Consider the following 20,410-nt stretch of genomic DNA (forward strand, 5'->3'; position numbering starts at 1 on the left):
GCTAGAGATGGGCATCACACTGGAGTTAGAGATGGGCATCACACTGCAACTGGAGATGGGCATCACACTGGAGCTAGAGATGGGCATCACATTGGAGCTAGAGATGGGCATCACACTGGAGTTAGAGATGGGCATCCCACTGCAACTAGAGATGGGCATCACACTGCAGCTAAAAATGGGCATCATACTGGAGAGAGAGATGGGTATCACACTGGAGTTAGAGATGGGAATCACACTGGAGCTAGAGATGGGCATCACACTGCAGCTAGAGATGGACATCACACTGGAGATAGAGATGGGCATCACACTGGAGCTAGAGATGGACATCAAACTGCAGCCAGAGATGGGCATCACACTGCAGCTAGAAATGGGCATCACACTGAAGCTAGAGATGGACATCACACTGGAGCTAGAGATGGGCATCACACCGGAGATAGAGATGGATATTACACTGGAGCTAGAGAAGGGCATCACAGTGGAGCTAGAGATGGACATCAAACTGCAGCCAGAGATGGGCATCACACTGCAGCTAGAAATGGGCATCACACTGGAGCTAGAGATGGGAATCACACTGCAGCTAGAGATGGGCATCACACCGGAGATAGAGATGGATATTACACTGAAGCTAGAGAAGGGCATCACAGTGCAGATAGGATGGGCATCAAACTGGAGCTACTCTCTTAAACATGTTAAAATGGGATAAAATATGACAAATAAATGATTTGTATACTATAAAAACGTATTTATGACAGATGGAATTATGAAAAACATATTTTTGACAAACATTTTATGACTTTTGTGACTGCGTACTTTTTCAATTTACTCTAATTAAACTAAATAATTAAGTTCTCTATGGAAAGAAATAGACAAACCTGAGCTGGGAACTTTTGATTAGGCCTTAATTCTGATCGCGTAATCTCTATAACTACTGTAAATGGAAACTTTTGATTAGAATACCCTTAATTCTGATCGCGTAATCTCTATAACCACTGTACATGGGAACTTTTGATTAGGATACCCTTAATCCTGATCGCGTAATCTCTATAACCACTGAACATGGGAACTTTTGATCAGAATACCCTTAATCCTGATCGCGTTTTCTTTATAACCACTGTACATGGGAACTTTTGATCAGAATACCCTTAATCCTGATCGCGTAATCTCTATAACCACTGTACATGGAAACTTTTGATTTTCTGCTTAAAGTGAGTGTTTAGTTGGACATGGTAGTTAATCTAGAGACATTTTTTAGAAATCATTCGAGATCCATAAGATGTTTTTACGATGTATGATTATTTCAGAAAAATTATTAAAATCCTCCCATGGGTCGTCCAACCTGCCCGCCACAACATGACAGGTAGGCGTACTGCGCCACACCATGCCGGCTAGCACCCGGACTACTAATGTTTGGAGCTAAATTTTTTTAATGAGCTGGCCTTAAAAATGTAGAGTATACAATTTTTGTATATTCATGTACCATAACTCTAAAGTATTTTTCTGGAAGGAGAGGGGGGGGGGAGAGGGAGCATGGGATGGGACATAGACTCAGACCCCCCCCCCCCCGCCCGGCACCCCAGACTTTACAGTGTTAAGCCTTAAAAACTTTAATCGATAGCAAGACTTTTGCACATTTTGGCAACGTACATTTCACAAAAATAAATGTTTGTTTGGTCGGTTTGTTTGTTTTTGATTTTATTGGATCCACCCAAATATAAAGACAAGGCAAATATATAAATATAGATATTTAAGATGAATTGTTTTATATTGTAGACTGTTGATTGATATATTGAGAGATGGATATTACAGGGTTTATATTGTAACGGATTATTTGTCGATAAATAAATACATAAAATATATATTAGATGTTATTGAAAAACAATGCTTCACGAAAATTCTTTTTTATAGATTTCCACAAATTCTGTAAATTTATTTGTGTTTATCCGACCAGAGCTGAAAACTTTAGAATGGTGGATATCGGGATTAATGCTTGATCCTCTCTTTTTGATAATCTCAAGATTAATATAATCTTGCAAGATTATCTTAAAAGTGTATGAAAAACGATAAAATTCAAATTAATATTTAATTATCTGAGAAACTGTAGCAGCCAATCAGAGAAAAGCGGGCAACCAATGAGAGAACAGAAATATTCTCATTGGAGAAAACAATTTACGGATATCCAATTGGAGAGAGAAAATGAGTGGATTAGGACAAAAATGAAAAGTTTCCACAGTGGATATTCGGATCAAGAAGTCAGGATTAAAGTTTATCCATTCTAAAGTTCCCAGCTCAGAATTCATCAAGTATCTAATAATAAACCTTCAAACACATCGGCAATTATAAATATGGTAAATAATAATAATTGTTAAAAATGTTAACGCGTTTCCTCCTCAGATTACATTTGTAACGTGCTCCCACCGCATTACACATCTTGTAAAGTGCTTCTCCTCTTTATACATAGTGTAACGTGCTCCCTCCTCATTATATATGTTGTAACGTGCTCCTCCAATTTATACACAGTGTAACGTGCTCCCTCCTCATTATATATGATGTAACGTGCTCCTCCTCTTCATACATAGTGTAACGTGCTCCCTCCTCATTATATATGTTGTAACGTGCTCCTCCTCTTCATACATAGTGTAACGTGCTCCCTCCTCATTATATATGTTGTATCGTGCTCCTCCTCTTTCTAATAGTGTAACGTGCTCCCTCCTCATTTACATCTTGCAACGTACTCCCTCATCATTGTACAATACATATTGTAACGTGCTCCCTCATCCTTATACAATACATATTGTAACGTGCTCCCTCATCCTTATACAATACATCTTGTAACGTGCTCCCTCATCCTTATACAATACATCTTGTAACGTACTCCCTCATCTTAATACAATACATCTTGTAACGTGCTCCCTCAGTCTTATACAATACATTTTTTAACGTGCTCCCTCATCCTATACAATACACCTTGTAACATGCTCCCTCATCTATATACAATGCATCTTGTAACGTGCTCCCTCATCCTTATGCAATACATCTTGTAACGTACTCTCTCATCCTTATACAATACATCTTGTAAAGTGCTCCCTCATCCTTATGCAGTACATCTTGTAAAGTGCTCCCTCATCCTTATACAATATATCTTGTAAAGTGCTCCCTCATCCTTATACAATACATCTTGTAAAGTGCTCCCTCATCCTTATACAATACATCTTGTAACGTGCTCCCTCATCCTTATACAATACATATTGTAACGTGCTCCCTCATCCTTATACAATACATCTNTTAGTTTACAGAACATAATAATATTAAATATATTTAGTTTACAGAACATAATAATATTAAATATATTTAGTTTACAGAACATAATAATATTAAATATATTTAGTTTACAGAACATAATAATATTAAATATATTTAGTTTACAGAACATAATAATATTAAATATATTTAGTTTACAGAACATAATAATATTAAATATATTTAGTTTACAGAACATAATAATATTAAATATATTTAGTTTACAGAACATAATAATATTAAATATATTTAGTTTACAGAACATAATAATATTAAATATATTTAGTTTACAGAACATAATAATATTAAATATATTTAGTTTACAGAACATAATAATATTAAATATATTTAGTTTACAGAACATAATAATATTAAATATATTTAGTTTACAGAACATAATAATATTAAATATATTTAGTTTACAGAACATAATAATATTAAATATATTTAGTTTACAGAACATAATAATATTAAATATATTTAGTTTACAGAACATAATAATATTAAATATATTTAGTTTACAGAACATAATAATATTAAATATATTTAGTTTACAGAACATAATAATATTAAATATATTTAGTTTACAGGACATAATAATATTAAATATATTTAGTTTACAGAACATAATAATATTAAATATATTTAGTTTACAGTATAGAGTAAGGGTGAAACTATTTCATCAAAAATGTCAAATCCCTTTAACGATTTAAAAAACGGCGTTCACAATTCAGACTATGTTAATACGGGTATCAAAAGAGCAGTTTTTAACCGCGTAATACCGCCCGGCCATTTCAATATCTCAAAAATCATAATTTACTTTGACTAATTTTTTTCTGGCTTGCATTAGGGATTTGATTTCCATAAAAAAGGAAAACTGAATGAGTTTAAAAATTATGAGAAATTTTTGTTATCAAAATGTGGGCAATAGTGACCCCGAAATATTTAAAAAAGACACTAATGTAATTTTAAAAATCTGAAAAATCAATTAAAACATTGCAAAAGATGAAAAACTTTGAAGACAAAAATTAAAACATCACTTTTTCAACAAACGTTTCAAGGGATGTATTTCAAACTTGATTTCCTTCTAATTCTTAACATTTCTCTTTCAGATAATACAGATTAGGAAAATGGTTTCATCAAACTGTTATTTTTGCAACAAGGTAAATAAATACAATCAAATATATATTTGATATCATTCATTTCTAATCTCTATCGTGTTTAAACTACGAGGGATTTTTAAACTTATTTCAGAACTTTTCTTAAACAATTGAGATTGGATATCTCAATATCCAATGTGGGCACTATTAAATTTGAGGATAAATGCAATTGATCCCTTCATCTTAGTTATCCCTGTAGGGTATGACCATCACGAAGAGTAAAATATAGAACTTTGAACGGGATTCCACGCACAACCTTTTATGTTAAATGTTATTTTGCATGCAAATTTATTCGCCTACCAATTATCCTTAAAGTTTTTTTATTTCGGGGGGGGGGGGGGTGGTTACTTAACATGGAAAAATACAACCAAAAATTTGCTTCAGGAGGAGGGAATTAAACAGTGTACGGACTGTACAATATTCTCATGTACACATCATCTGTCTTACCATTCCAGGTTGGTTATCGTGTACAGTCCCTTTGGGTTTGTCCTAGTATACCATTTTTGTACCCAGCCCCCCCCCCTCCTTTCAAATTTTGTACATGACCACTTATTTCTAGAAAAATTATTATTATGTATTTGTTTTATTAAGGGTTCGGTTAGGACAGGCTGGGGGGCCGAGCGCTGCGGCTAGCAGAGGCTAGAGGGCCGGGCGCTGCGGCCACATAACCAATTATATCATTGTGTTACATATGAGATCCATGTGCAAAATTGATAGGAGCGGGGGAGGGGGAACGTCCAAAAATCGTATACTAGGAAGTTACCGTCCACTTTTTGTGTTTAAGAACTCCCGTTAATGAAAGTTTCTAGCAACGGCGTTTCNCAAAAAAAATCAATTTTCTAGAGTTTTTAAATAGTTGAATTATCATGCACAAACTGAAATTGTATTTTCTTTTATAATCAAAACACTTCAAATAAGTAAAAACAAAAGTTACTTAACTAAATTAAATTCCCCAAAACTATTAAAGAAAACAAAAACAGTTAGAAATTATTTACACATTTTTAGAAATTCATGAGAGAAACAGAATCATTATTTTATAATATTTCTTTATTTTTTAGAGAAAATGGAAAAAAGTCGCAAACAAAATCGGAGTTAAATTAGTAGTAACACATTTTGACTGCATTTACCCTTAATTCCTTTTTCACGATCACTCCCTTTTAAAGGGGTGGAACTTGCGGAGCCTGGTGTGTTAAAACCGTTCCAGGAGCCGGAAGAGGGCTTTTTGCTAACAGAAATATACAGGTTATCAAAATCCTAGTTTAAAATATGGTCCGATATTATGAGAAGAATTAGGTTGCGTAAAACTTTATCTCTTGCGTTATTTAGGCTACTAATAAATCTGAAAAGTTTAAACATTTTTTACATTTTAATCGATAAAGACTGGATAGAGTTTAAATCGTCTCAAGGTCTTTTCCCATAAATTACTTTATAAAACCAATTTATTAAATCAGTTGTTTTTAAAGATTATTTAGTTACAATTTGAATGTTTAAACTCATTTCAATGCGCTTGATCACAGAGAGCTATGAAATTTATGCATAACTCCTATATTTCAGACTTAACTTCTAAATATTTTAGGCTGGTGATGTAGTGGTGCAGGACTGGGCTATTGTTGAAGGTCCTCTACCAGGACTGAACCAGGTCTGCCTTGTCTGTCTAAGAGATGATGGTAAGCAGGAGAAAAAACCCTTTAAGGGACTGCTTGCGGAATTTCAAGTGGCTCTCCATGCAAAGATGGCAATGTCCGATTCACAACAGTACCATTTAAACCTTAATCTGATCAAGAATGAGTAAGGATTTGTAGTATCTCTAAATGTATAAGAGTGTCTGAGTTTGGTAATTCCAAAATGTTTTCCTGATTTAGAAATGCGAAGGTAAATTTTGAATAGAAACCACAATTAATAATTATCAAAATTGCTTACTAGTTGATAAAGCTTTTAATGGTACCTTTGTGAATTAGGCATTCCATCTTTGCATGGAAGGTCACTTGAAATTACGCTCACAGTCCCTTCAAACATATGTTTTAATGCTCATTGCACACTAAGAACTGAAATACGAAAAATGTAAGTTGTGTAATATAGGGTGTCCCACGAAAGTGACAGTTGGTGAATAGTTTTGTTCTTCCATAATTTGTTATGTTGTTTGATAACACTTAGACAATAATACAAATATTATATGGGAGTCATCTTATAGTAAAATTGGTTTCAAAGTAAAATATGTTTCAGGGAAAGATGTTTTTAACAAAATAAACTGCAGAAAGCTTTTAATATCTAATAAAGTATATGAAAGACGACTTTCATATCCATTTACCAACTGTCATGTTTTGTAGGACACCCTGTACCTCAAACTTTTCATCATGAACGGATAAAGAAATTGATTTCTTTAAATAATTTAATCAATCCAATTATTAAAAAAAATTAGTCTTTTACACAAACTTTGATTTTTAAGTCTATTTTTGCAACCCAACGTCGCGCGTAGACCTTGGATATTTTAAAGTATTAATTATGATAGACTTAATTCCATAACAAAACAATTAAAAATTGATAGTTCTTACTTTGACTATTTTATCTAGACAAATTCATAGTTTTAAATATCATGTTAAGATCCATATTTCACTTAGTCAATACACATTCGTGGTTTGAAAACAAAAAACTTTCAAATATATCTCGTCTCAAACTCTAATTTTCTAATGGTCCTTCTTGTATTGAACAATTCAAAATATATAATGTTTAGAATAGATATTTAAAATTCATGTTAGTATAGACAAGCAAGTTTAATCCTTAGATGGGAGATGGGTCAGATTAGTATTTTACAAAATAATCAGAACAATTTAAAATATATAATGTTTAGAATGGATATTTAAAATATATAATGTTTAGAATAGATATTTAAAATATATAATGTTTAGAATGGATATTTAAAATATATAATGTTTAGAATGGATATTTAAAATATATAATGTTTAGAATGGATATTTAAAATTCATGTTAGTATAGACAAGCAAGTTTAATCCTTAGATGGGAGGGGGTCAGATTAGTATTTGCCCCTACCCCTGTAAGCACTTCGTGTTCATGAACTAGTTTTCAAAGGCCAGCTTTAAACCGTAATCCAATTTTCAAAACAAAACATTTCCAAAATAAAATTATTTTACAAAATTCATTTACCTAACTTTGGAAATAGAGAATCCAGAGAATTTAATGAAAACTATAGCACATATTTGATTACTAAATGTTCTCAATTTTGACATCTGATTTTAAAGGGAGTGTTCGCGAAAAATAAAAGAGGGTATAGGCTTACGGCGAAATAAGCGCTTTTGATCGCTGCTTTTTAGAATTAAATTGATTTTTTTACGATCAGAGTTGAATGTTTTTTTGCATTAAGCCTATATCCCCTTTCTTTTTTTGCGAACACTCCCTTTAAGTAAGTAAAATCTCTGGGAATAATACAAAATGGATGCAATGTAAATTTCTTATCTATTGATTGCCTTTTCAAATATCTTAAAATTCATTGTTCTCAATTTCAATTCTAAATAAAGAAAGAAAAAGGAATTTTCTGTGAGAATATTTTTCTAAGGTTGGTATTTCTTTCTTTTGATGTTTTAAGCAAACAATTGCTTTGTGAGTGGATAACTTGGAAACAAAAGTAATCTAATTTGAACTTTGTTTTAACAACATAGCGTAGCGTGGTACATAAAAAATGCTAGAAAAAAGTAAATATACATGTATATATAATAATTAACGAACAATTTGTATGCCCTTTCAATCAAAGATGTAAAAAATTAGATTGAAGTTTTTTTTTTTATTTCCTGATATATAAATTATCTTCATTAATAATTAAATTTTTACAAAATAAACCTTTCTGAGTAAAATTCTGAGTTTAATCTTCAAACTCAATTTTATCACATTTTCCTGATTTTAATATATTCAAGATTGTAATCTCTGTGTTGAATGTAGACTTCCGGTTTGCAAATCCAGAACACGTGGCTGTCCTTCCAGGTAGTGGCTCCGCCATCTTTTATTTTTATCGGATTTGATTTTTTTCTGCTTTTAAAGGGACTGTACTCTTAGTTTTAACTTACCCTCCATATCTATAGAGTTGCGTGTCAGCTTCAAAAGTTCAAAATATTCAATATCAGTGACTTGCGGATTTTGCTGCAGAGACAAAAAGGAAATTGTCAAAACTCTATATTTTTCAAGATAAAAATCGAATATCTGTATTGTATACCTCCATAATTTTTACTCAAATTATGGTTTAATGGGTACTGTTGTGAATCATATATGCCACTTTATAAATGGAAATTTACATGAAGTACGTCTTCAATCCCTTTGAAGCCTTAATACATCACAAAAAATTGTCATTTTTCAAAGCTGTATGCTTGGAAAGTTTGTATTAAATACAATATCCAAACATTTAACTCTAAATTATTTTTAATTTTGTTATTTAACAAAACATCAGGGCTGTTTTGGTAAGACTCTCTTCTTTTGTCTGAGTCGGCATTTTGTATATTTCAATAGAAATAAACTTTGTATTTTGTAAAGAATAAGTTCTGAATACGATTAAAATTGAAGATCCACCTGAAATCATCAAAAACTGTTTAAAAAGTCTGCCAAAAATTATATTTCTAGGCATAAAGCTGAATGCAAGATACTTAAAGATGGATCAGAGCAAAATCTATCAAAAGATTGTCTTTATACTTCAATAGCTTCTATCAGGTTAAAATATTTCAGAGTATTTTTAAAGTATTTTTAGACTTTTAAATGTCAATTTATTTTTCATTTTATTTTTTAGATTAATGTGGGGAGCAGAACGGGATCCAACGATAAGAGAGCTTCTTGATCCACTCATGGATCATAGGTAATCTTGATCCACTCATGGATCATAGGTTTTCTTGATCCACTCATGGATCATAGGTTTTCTTGATCCAGTCATGGATCATAGGTCTTCTTGATCTAATTATTGATCATAGGTATTCTTGATCCACTCATGAATCATATGTATTCTTGATCCACTTAAGGATCATAGGCATTCTTGATCCACTCATGGATCATATGCATTCTTGATACACTCATGTATCATATGATTTCTTGATCCATTCATGGATCATATGCATTCTTGATCCACTCATGGATCATATGCATTCTTGATCCATTCATGGATCAAAGGTATTCTTGATCCACTCATGGATCATAGGTATTCTTGATCCACTCTTGTATTATAGGTATTCTTGATCCACTCATGGATCATTGGTATTCTTGATCCACTCGTGTATCATAGGTATTCTTGATCCACTCATGGATCATATGTATTCTTGATCCACTCATGGATCACAGGTATTCTTGATCCACTCATAGAGTATAGGTATTCTTGATCCACTCATGGATCATATGTATTCTTGATCCAGTCATGAATGATAGGTATTCTTGATCCACTCATGGATCATATGTATTCTTGATCCAGTCATGATTGATAGGTATTCTTGATCCACTCATGGATCATATGTATTCTTGATCCATTCATTGATAATAGGTATTCTTGATCCACTATGGATCACATTTATTCTTGATCCACTCATAGATTATAGGTATTCTTGATCCACTTAAGGATCATAGGTATTCTGGATCCACTCATGGATCATATGTATTCTTGATCCATTCATGGATCAAAGGTATTCTTGATCCACTCATGGATCATATGTATTCTTGATCCACTCATGTATTATTGGTATTTTTGATCCACTCTTGTATCATAGGTATTCTTGATCCACTCGTGGATCACAGGTATGCTTGATCCACTCATGGATCATATATATTCTTGATCCATTCATGGATCATAGGTATTCTTGATCCACTCATGGATCATAAATATTCTTGATTTACTCATGGATCAAAGGTATTCTTGATCCACTGTGGATCACATTTATTCTTGATCCGCTCATAGATTATAGGTATTCTTGATCCACTCGTGGATCATAGGTATTCTTGATAAACTCATGGATCATAAATATTCTTGATCCACACTTTTAAGTTTGAGTATTTTAAATTTTATCCTTACAATCTTGACTATTTTATCTAATCAACTAATCTAATCAATTCCTTAATCTTGATATTCTATCAAGAGTTTTTCAATACATAAGATGAGTTTTTAATTACGCTTTGCAACTTATAGAATATATGCACCCTCGTTCAAACAATCTTGATTGACAATTTCGTTCGTTTTTATACTCAACGAACAAATTTTCCGAATATTTTTAATGAACGATATTTTTTTTTACTAAACGAACAATGTTTTTCGAACAAATTTTTTTAAAAACGAAAGTTTTTTTTTACTGAACGACCTTTTTTTTTAAAAAAAAGACTTTTTATAAAAAGAACGATTTTATTGAACAAACGTCAAACGATGTTACTAAACGACAGATTTTATTGAATGAATTTTTTTTGAACAACTGAAAAAAAACGTACTAAATCGGTCTTTCAGAACCGATGAATGAACAAAACAAAAACGAACTCGCCCAGCTTTAGTAAAGACTGAATTCCTTTACTGCAGGGAGATCCATGATCAAGGGATAAACTCTGGTTGGGATGATGTTGTCAATTTTCTCTCCAAACATGGGTTAGTCAATAAATTAAAAACATTATAGAAAGACTGTCGACGTTATTTCAAATATATGTCCAATTCACAATGATACCGTTTTAAACGTCGTCTTAATAAAACTGCATTTATCGTTTTTTCTTCATAGAATTTATTTGAAAATTTTTGTGAATGAATCATATGAAATTATGCAGCAATGAAGAAGAAGAATTTTGACAGAAACAGGCTATGAGATAAAAAACGACAATATATTTTATTATTGCAAGATAAATTGGAGAATGACATGAAATAACGTTAAGATTATAATACTATGCAATCGATATTGAAATTTTTAATCCTTGATCATTCACATGTAATGTTGGTAATCCTGTTTTATTCATTTAAAACAATCAAAAAAGTCTGAATTTTATTTAAAAATTTTTCTTATTAACTTTAAAAACTCAATTAACTTATTAGATTTTTGAAAGGCCTCTTAAAGCCCAAAAAAAATGTCCCAAGAACCCTACATATATCGTGATACGAAAAATCTTTTTAAAGAGTTTTGTTTATAGTTTTGACCGAGAGAATATTGTACGAACGATGGGGCTTCTTCAAACAAACGGAGTAACCAGTAGTTCAGTTGGTGGGGAGGGAAGGGGGCATTCTCTCTACCCTATCTTCAGTATAGTTAACAATTCATGTGTTTCAAACACGAGGTCGGTTAAAAATTTCCCTAAAAAACTAAAAAAAAAATTTTTGTGGCTTCAAATTATGTTTTTATTCTTTAAAACCACAAAATCTGAAAAGATTCATAAAAACTTTTCCAGATTTCAGGAAAGCAATTATATTTAACTTTTTTCCTTACTCCTTCTCACATTTTAAACAAAGAATTATGGAAAAAATTTCTCATTATTCAATTATGTAATTTCAATTTGAATTTATGAAAATAAAAATGAATTCTAAAGGCGTCTATCCAAACGTCAACATTATTTTTTTACAAAACTTGTGCAGTCTTTCTGTGAAATGTTGAAATCCCCTGACTGGAAGTCAGGTCTAAAAATTATAGATTAGTTAAAATAATGCATTCAGGCAGAATGCCTTATAGTACTCAGGCAGTACATATTAATCACTCTGAAGTGATTGGCAAAATTGTGTTTGTTAGAAAATAATTCCTTCCCCCCTCCCCCCCCCCGTTGGAATGGGGTTAAATTGAAAGGCAAAATGAGTCTTTGTCACAAACTATGATATTCTAATCTCTATATCTTTGCAACCCAATGCCGTAGACCTTAGATATTTCAAACTATGAATTCAGTTATATGAAAGAATCTAAGTTTAAATTATCAAATGTTTACACCATAATCAGGTGGAAAAAGTATAGGTATTAGAAAATCAGAGTTTGTTACAAAGACTCAATTCCTTTCTCTGAATTCTTTTTAATAACAAAAAAGGATGTTTTCAATTTTTCTATATTTTTTAAATAATGTTCTCTCTTTTCTTTTCTTTTGATCTTATTAAACATTATTATTTTTAGATGCAATTTTTCTTAGAAAATATCATCCTTAACATTCGTGGATAATTGCATATTGTTCCAATACATTAGACAATAATGGAGAAAAAATGCCAAATATTAATAATATTGATAATATTGGGAACATTGATCAAATATAGATAATAAACAACATACAACTCAATTGTAACATTAACAATTTTTTAAGTAAAACTATTGAAAATTAATAAAAGAAAAAATATTTTTGTTCTAACGTAGTATTTTCAATAAAAAAATTGTATCTGGTTGCCTCTATATAGCTTTACCGTATGTAAACATATAGACACGGAAGGACAATTTATAGCATCTGTCTGATTGCAAAAGTAAATGGATAGGGTTGGAGTAGTATAAACCTTGAATACTTTCTATTACCTAGGCATGGATAGGGTTGGAGTAGTATAAACCTTGAATACTTTCAATTACCTAGGCATGGATAGGGTTGGTAATCGCTTTTATAAACAATCAAAACACAATGGGTCACTTGAACTTTTAAAAAACGAAAGACAAAATGAACTTACGATAGTTTTCTTGAAAAAACGATCGTTTAAAAAAAATATTCACTTATAAATATGAGTTTTATGACATTTAATATCAATGTTTTTTACAGTCTGAAAAGTTTAGAAATTTCGTTAAAAAAACGAAACGATAGCTTTTCTAAAAAGTGAAAACGATCTATCCCTAGGCATGGATGGAAGGAAAATAGCGTCGTCTGATTTCTAAAGAAGATGTAAAACCTGAATAATATTTAGGCATGGAAGGAAGGATGATAGCTTCTGTCTGATCGCTACAGTAGCTATAAACCCTGTATAATATCTAGGCAATAAAGGAAGGATGATAGTTTCTGTCTGATCGCTACTGTAGCTATAAACCCTGTATAATATTTAGGCATGGAAGGAAGGATGATACCTTCTGTCTGATCAATACAGTAGCTATAAACCCTGTATATTATCTAGGCATGGAAGGAAGGATGATAGCTTCTGTCTGATCACTACTGTAGCTATAAACCCTGTATAATATCTAAGCATGGAAGGAAGGATGATAGCTTCTGTCTGATCGCTACAGTAGCTATAAACCCTGTATAATATCTAAGCATGGAAGGAAGGATTGCTAGTTTCTTTCTGATCACTACTGTAGCTATAAACCCTGTATAATATCTAGGCATGGAAGGAAGGATGATAGCTTCTGTCTGATTGCTACAGTAGCTATAAACCCTGCATAATATCTAGACATGGAAGGAAGGATGATAGCTTCTGTCTGATCGCTACAGTAGCTCTAAACCCTGAATAATATCTAGACATGGAAGGAAGGATGATAGCTTCTGTCTGATTGCTACAGTAGCTTTAAACCCTGAATAATATCTAGACATGGAAGGAAGGATGATAGCTTCTGTCTGATCGCTACTGTAGATATAAACATGGGAGATGAAATAACAACCAACTACAAGTCCCCAACCTTAGGAAAATATATGTAACATAAGCTTAAAAGAATGGTTGAGCTAAGCTAATTGCTTATATTGTTAACCTTTTACCTTTCAGACATTTTTCTGTGATAATTATCAAAGTATAACCATAACTTAATATAACTCTCAATGAATTTCTAACAGTTTTAAAGGAATTGAGTATAACAGAGTATAACATCGAGAGGATTTGAACATAATTTTAAACCAGGAAATATAGCAAGACAGCCAGCGTTTAAATCATTGTGGAACTTCCAGTGCACTTGTGCCAGGTAATGATTTGGGGGGGGGGGGGTATAATCTTAAAGGTAATATGTGAAAATACTGCCTCAAATTGTCACACAAATCTTGTGGAGAAATGTATTATCCAAAATAAACAAAAAAAATTTTATTTTATAGTTCTATAAATTGTCTTTAAGTTTTGGCCTTAGTTTTTCACGTTAAAGTTTTTTAAAACTTTAACGTGAAATCAGATTATACCGGCCAATTTATTAGTCCTTTTACTCTTGTCATCAATTACTATTATAGAAACTAAAGAATTAGTTCTTACATACAGCAATCACTAATCACAACCACAAAAATTGCCTTTAGAATAAATTGATATGAACAAAGCACTTTGATAATAACGTTTTAATTAGGTGCATTGACCCTACAGAGCTAGGAACCTACTCAAGCTCTCTGCTTTGCCCAGACTGTACCTCACCTATCATCCAGGAATCAACTGATCTAGAACTAGATTGGTGTTGTTCAAACTCTAAGTGCGCTAAACCTTTCTCATTCCAGTTTATATCTGAGAAAACATCCAAACTAAACAGTTTAGTTCAGACCACAGGAAGAGAAATTATCAATCAATTGTTTTCGTACTTTATATGCATGTACTGAAAATCTAATATGCTTTAATGATGTTCACTCTTTGGCTTCAGTGTTCAGGGTATATTGATGTCTCTAAGATTGGACAAAATTTTAAATCATATTGTAACCAGCATGGGCTCAGTAGCTCGAAGTGGTGATAGTTCAATTGATATAGCCCCATCCTTTCTAAAACGGACCCAGAGCTAAGCTTGGACTGTAAGTTTTTTTGTCTGAGAGCAAAGCAGCTCATCATGGCTTATTTGCATATAGCTATAGTTCGGATGAGACGTAGGTCGGTTTCCACGACCACCGCAGTTTCTAAAAACAAAGCCAAGTTGTCGGTAGAAAGAAATTCGCCAACTCCCCATGGAAGGAAGGATTGCTAGCTTCTGTCTGATCGCTACTGTAGCTATAAACCCTGTATAATGGATCATAAATATTCTTGATCCACACTTTTAAGTTTGAGTATTTTAAATTTTATCCTTACAATCTTGACTATTTTATCTAATCAACTAATCTAATCAATTCCTNTCGGTAGAAAGAAATTCGCCAACTCCCCACAGTGGTAGGATGGACAATCTAAGAAGCAGTCAATCTAAATCTGCTTGGTTAGATCGGAGCTGTGGCGAAAAAAATATGTTGCCGGAGGAGATATGTTGCCGGAGGAGATATGTTGCCGGAGGAGATATGTTGCCGGAGGAGATATGTTGCCGGAGGAAATATGTTGCTGTGGGAGATATGTTGCCGGAGGAAATATGTTACCAGAGGAGATATGTTACCGGAGGGAATATGTGGCTGGGGTAGATATGTTGCTGGAGGAGAAATGTTGCCGAAGGAGATATGTTGCCGGAGGGAATATGTTGCCGGAGGAGATATGTTGCTGAAGGATATATGTTGCCGGAGGAGATATGTTGCCAAAGGAGGTATCTATCCAAAGGAGGTATCTATCCAAAGGAGGTATCTAACCAAAGAAGGTATCTAGCCAAAGGATGTATCCAGCCATAGGAGAAACCCATCACTAAGTATAGGAAACCCAAACCTATGACTATGAATGAACTGTAGTATACAGTGTATATACATCGCTTTAGTTCTTTATTTTTTATTTTTTTTTTTACTTTCAATATAAATGTTTAACTTTATTGTTCTTTTATTGGTTCGTGACTTGATAAATACTAGAATATTGATTCCCGCCTTTTGGGTGGTTTCTTTCATAACTAACTAAACAATAGGCGACTTCAGATGCTTAAATGAACCTCCATGCAAAGAAGGCAATGTCCGATTTTCAAGGGCACCCTTGAAATCTTTATCTGAAGTAATGTGGAGTATATTATTGTTTTTCTAGGTTTAATCTTGTTCAATTCTGAAAATACGTTTTCTGCAATTGAAATGCGCAAAAATTAAAGATAAATCAGGTTTCAAAATTAAAAACATTGATATATAATTCACAAACTTAATCATCCAAAGCTTTTAATGGTACCATTGTTAATCGGGTAATTTGGAATGTAGGGTCGCTTGAAGTTACGCTTACAGCCCCTTTAATATAATTTTTAATATTAATGGTAAATTTGAATGATCTCTCAGGACATGGTGTAGAGAAACTAGAAAATCTGGTAGAAATTCTCTCACGAGTGGTTTATAAACATCACTGTCTTCTGATGCAGGTAAAACAAAAATACATAAAAACAAACTCTAGAAAAATTACAGAATTATTTAATTTTTAAGGTTGGATTTGGCAATAGAGTTAAGCCACAAAATCATATTTTTTAATCCTTATATCTTTGCACCTGAAGATTTAAAACATTGATATATCAAACTTAGAGTATTAGATCTAGCAGAATTCATAGTTTGAAATAGCAAAGTTCTATGACATATGGTTGAATGGATAAAGGAATTTAAAATTCCGAGTTTGTGGCAATAACTTATTGCTCTACTATGTTGTGTGAGATAAATATTTGCTTGCCTTACTTTATGCCAAATTTTGCTCATGAGAGAAAATGCAAAAAATGAGCAACAAATGAAATAAAACAGATCAAAACGATTAACAACCCTAGTTTTAGTATTAATTTCTATGAATATATTTAAAGGTGAAAAGAATGCTTCTGCTTCAGTACGGTAACTGTGCATCTCATCGCTGGGAGACATTAACTTCCAAGGATATAAAAAGGTAAACGTTGAACAGTCCCTTTAAAAGATAAACAATAAGGGAAACAACGTTGAACAGTCCCTTTAAAAGATAAATTAAACTCTTTGTAAACTGATACTGTGGTAATGTAATTCAGTGTAAATGTTAAGAAGGTTTGATTTTACGTGAGTAATGTGTAAAAATAAATATTTAAAATGTAGATATATCTCATGCGGTTTTAACGGTTTGGTCCTTTTCCAGAGAACTGTGGCTTTCGATCACAATTTGACCTGGTAAAAAAATTGTATTGTTTTGATTATACGACATAAAACAGTCATTATAGGCCCATCATAACAATCAACTTGTAAACCCACTAATAATTTCTTGTAAGACTGAATATAAAAATTTTAAAAATTGTTTCTGGTTTGAACTTTTTACAGGAAAACTATTTTTACATGTTGTTAGTGTTTCACAAAATAAAATCGCACTTTATTTTGCTAAAGTAAATATCACATAATCGAATAAAACCAACTTGTCAATATTAGTAAGACCCATAAAACTGTAGTAGTAGTATTATGAAAGACGCAATTCATCCATCTAATGCGTATCGAATATTTTCATAAAGCATGAGCACTAAGTTTTACAAGAAAATCAACTTATTGAATAAGATAGACCTGTGTTTACTGCACAATCCCAGTATTTCATGTTCAAAGGACTAATTGATATTAAGACTTGTGTCTTAAAGTGGTTTTCTATTCCTCAGAAATATGGGCCTTTTATCTAGGAAAATAGAATTATGCCGAGAATACATTGAAGTGTATACTATACTGGAACCTGGACTTACTAAATGGAAAGGAAGAGTGAGATATTTGACAGTTATTTTTTCGTTCTGTATGATTGTTTGTATTTGCTATGTTATATGTAGCCCATTGACGCCAAAACGTTTGATTATGTTGACTTTAAATGATTATTTAAAAAGAAATGCCCTATTCACACAAAGGGAGATAAAAAATTTAGATTTTTTCCTTACAAAGGAATTCAGTCTTTGTCGCCAACTCTTATTTTCCAATTTCTATATTTGTGCAAACCAATGTCGTACATCTTAGATATTTTAAATGTTAAAATTCTGTTAGATCAAATAGTCATTGTTTGAAACCAACGAATTACACCATCACTTTACATAAATATAGGAATAAGAACATTTGAGGTTAATTCACGTGTTCAGTTTTTTATCCATAAAAAAATGTCAATAAATTTTATCTTTACAAAGGAATTGAGTCATTTCAACTTCTAATCCCAATGGCGTAGGTATTTGAAGTTAAGGTTTCATCGAAAATTATAAAAGCAAGTTTGAAATATCGAAGGTTAACACCATCAGATCAGGTAGCAAAGGTATATAGACTGGAAAGGTATATAGACTGGAAAGGTATATAGACTGGAAAGGTATATAGACTGGAAAGGTATAGAGACTGGAAAGGTATATAGACTGGAAAACTATATAGACTGGAAAGGTATAGAGACTGACTGGAAAGGTATATAGACTGGAAAGGTATATAGACTGGAAAGGTATATAGACTGGAAAGGTATATAGACTGGAAAGGTATATAGACTGGAAAGACTCAATTCCTTTAAAGACTAAAGTTGAGCAACAACAACCCTCCCTTTAAACTTTTATTAAGAAAATGCTTATTTATGAAAATTTACTCAATTGTTCCTGTAGCAGAAATCCGCACGTCATTTGTTCAGTCTTTTATGTTTCTGGTTTGAATTGGTGCATGCTAATATTTTTTAAATGAAGGGTGACTTATAAATTCGTATGCAGTCTCTTTAAAGGTATGCGAGGAGCTAGCTAGAGCACTGGTTCATCAAGATAAAGTAGCAGGGGTTGAGGTTTGCAGACTTATTGGTGAAGCAGGAAAATGTAGGTAATTGGATAAAAAGAATATAATACACTTTTAGAGAGGAGAGCGTTCATATTATTTGAATACGTTCGTTAATCGTTCTTTAACGGCCCATTTTGTTTGTTTTTTCTATAGTTCAAAAAATAATTGATTTTGTTCGTTCTCAAAATTATCATTCATCTTCCATCTATTTTGCTCATTTTCTCACCGAACGATCGTTCATTAAAATCGTTCCTTCAAAAAAAACAAAAAAAATTTCAAAATTGTTTTCAATAAAATAGTTAGTTTTGTAAAAAAAAACTATTGTTTCTAAAAAATGTGTTTAAAAATAATAGTTTTTTATTAAAAAAATTTCGGAAAATTCGTTCGCTTTTTGAAAAAACGATCAAAATCGTTTGAACGATTTCAAATTGTTTGAGCGATTTCAAATCGTTAGCCTTTTTTTTTGTTTGTTTTTAAAAACCGATAATTTTTTCATTAGTCTGAACGATCCATTCGTTCTCCCATCGATGGTTTTTTTCTGAACGACACTTTTTTCCCCAACAAATTCGTTCGTTCTCAAGATTTTTGTTCGTTTAATAAAACGATGCTACAGTTCGGTCCTTGTCTTAACAATATGTGACTTAAGTCCGTATTTTACAAATCAAAAATATAGTTTTCTATCAAATAAAAAAGTAAAGACAACTTTTTAAGCTTAAAGATTGTTGAATTATATAAACCAAAACTCAATTAAATTCAAATAGAATAAATTGAACGCATCTTGATCGGGTGCATGGGAGATAATAGGAAATAATCACTTACCCCAAACTCAAACTTTCCAATCCCTACATCTTTGCAACCTAATTTGGTTAACCTTTGATATTTCAAACTGTGAACTAAAATGGATCTAAAAACTAGATTTGAATTGTCAAATGTTGACATCCTCAGATTGCTAAGGTTTGGAGATACAAAGTTTCAAGAAAATATTAAATCCTTTATTTTTTTTCTCCTCTACATGAAAAAAGTACATTTTATTGTTTTCGCAGAATTTTAATGTAGAAAAGTTTAGTTTCTCTATGCAAAAAAAATTGATATTTACTTAATAAATTCAAAATTAATTTGTAATACAATTTTTATTAGATTTTATTCTCAAACGATTTATATTCCAATCTTTATCGAACTCTATAAAACTAAAATATTTTAATTATTTTTAAATCAAAATAGTTCATTTTTGAGAAGTCATTCTGTCAAAATATCTGAAAATATTATCTAATTCTTAGAAAATACGATAGTAAAAGCTAATGTTTAGACAGCTGGACAGCCAAGAAGAAAGAGCTGCGTTCAACATGAGAGTGGCGCATCTTATGTCTCAATAAAACATTGATTTCTATTCTTTTATTTGTGAAAACAAAAATATAATAAATAAGTACTCTTGTTATGGAAAAAAATTTAATGTTTGGGAGACATTTTTGTGTTGTTAAATTTGTTCTATTTTAAAAATTGTTTTTGGAAAATAAACCATTTGCAAAAAC

At 31.9% G+C, this 20,410-nt stretch overlaps 1 protein-coding gene across 2 annotated transcripts; it reads left to right on the forward strand.

Moving 5' to 3' along the window:
* The first annotated feature begins 4,413 nt into the window (after positions 1–4,413).
* Positions 4,414–20,316, forward strand: LOC111703020 (protein msta). Of its 2 annotated transcripts, XM_023474861.1 has the most exons (18): positions 4,414–4,460; positions 4,842–4,912; positions 5,621–5,699; positions 6,034–6,124; positions 8,384–8,450; positions 9,081–9,167; positions 9,244–9,309; positions 10,999–11,064; positions 11,595–11,738; positions 13,931–14,025; positions 14,236–14,296; positions 14,663–14,856; positions 16,458–16,537; positions 16,961–17,040; positions 17,220–17,291; positions 17,783–17,858; positions 18,832–18,923; positions 20,188–20,316. In XM_023474861.1, exons 1-18 carry the CDS (start codon positions 4,428–4,430, stop codon positions 20,252–20,254), a joined length of 1,521 nt encoding a protein of 506 aa, XP_023330629.1. In that variant the 5' UTR covers positions 4,414–4,427; the 3' UTR covers positions 20,255–20,316. The 2 variants fall into 2 exon arrangements, with proteins under 2 accessions (XP_023330629.1, XP_023330630.1); XM_023474862.1 differs by lacking the exon at positions 17,220–17,291.
* Positions 20,317–20,410: the final 94 nt, after the last annotated feature.

Source organism: Eurytemora carolleeae, unplaced genomic scaffold (assembly GCF_000591075.1).
Source record: "Eurytemora carolleeae unplaced genomic scaffold, Eaff_2.0 scaffold519, whole genome shotgun sequence".
In the NCBI taxonomy this organism is placed as follows: Eukaryota; Metazoa; Arthropoda; class Copepoda; order Calanoida; family Temoridae; genus Eurytemora; species Eurytemora carolleeae.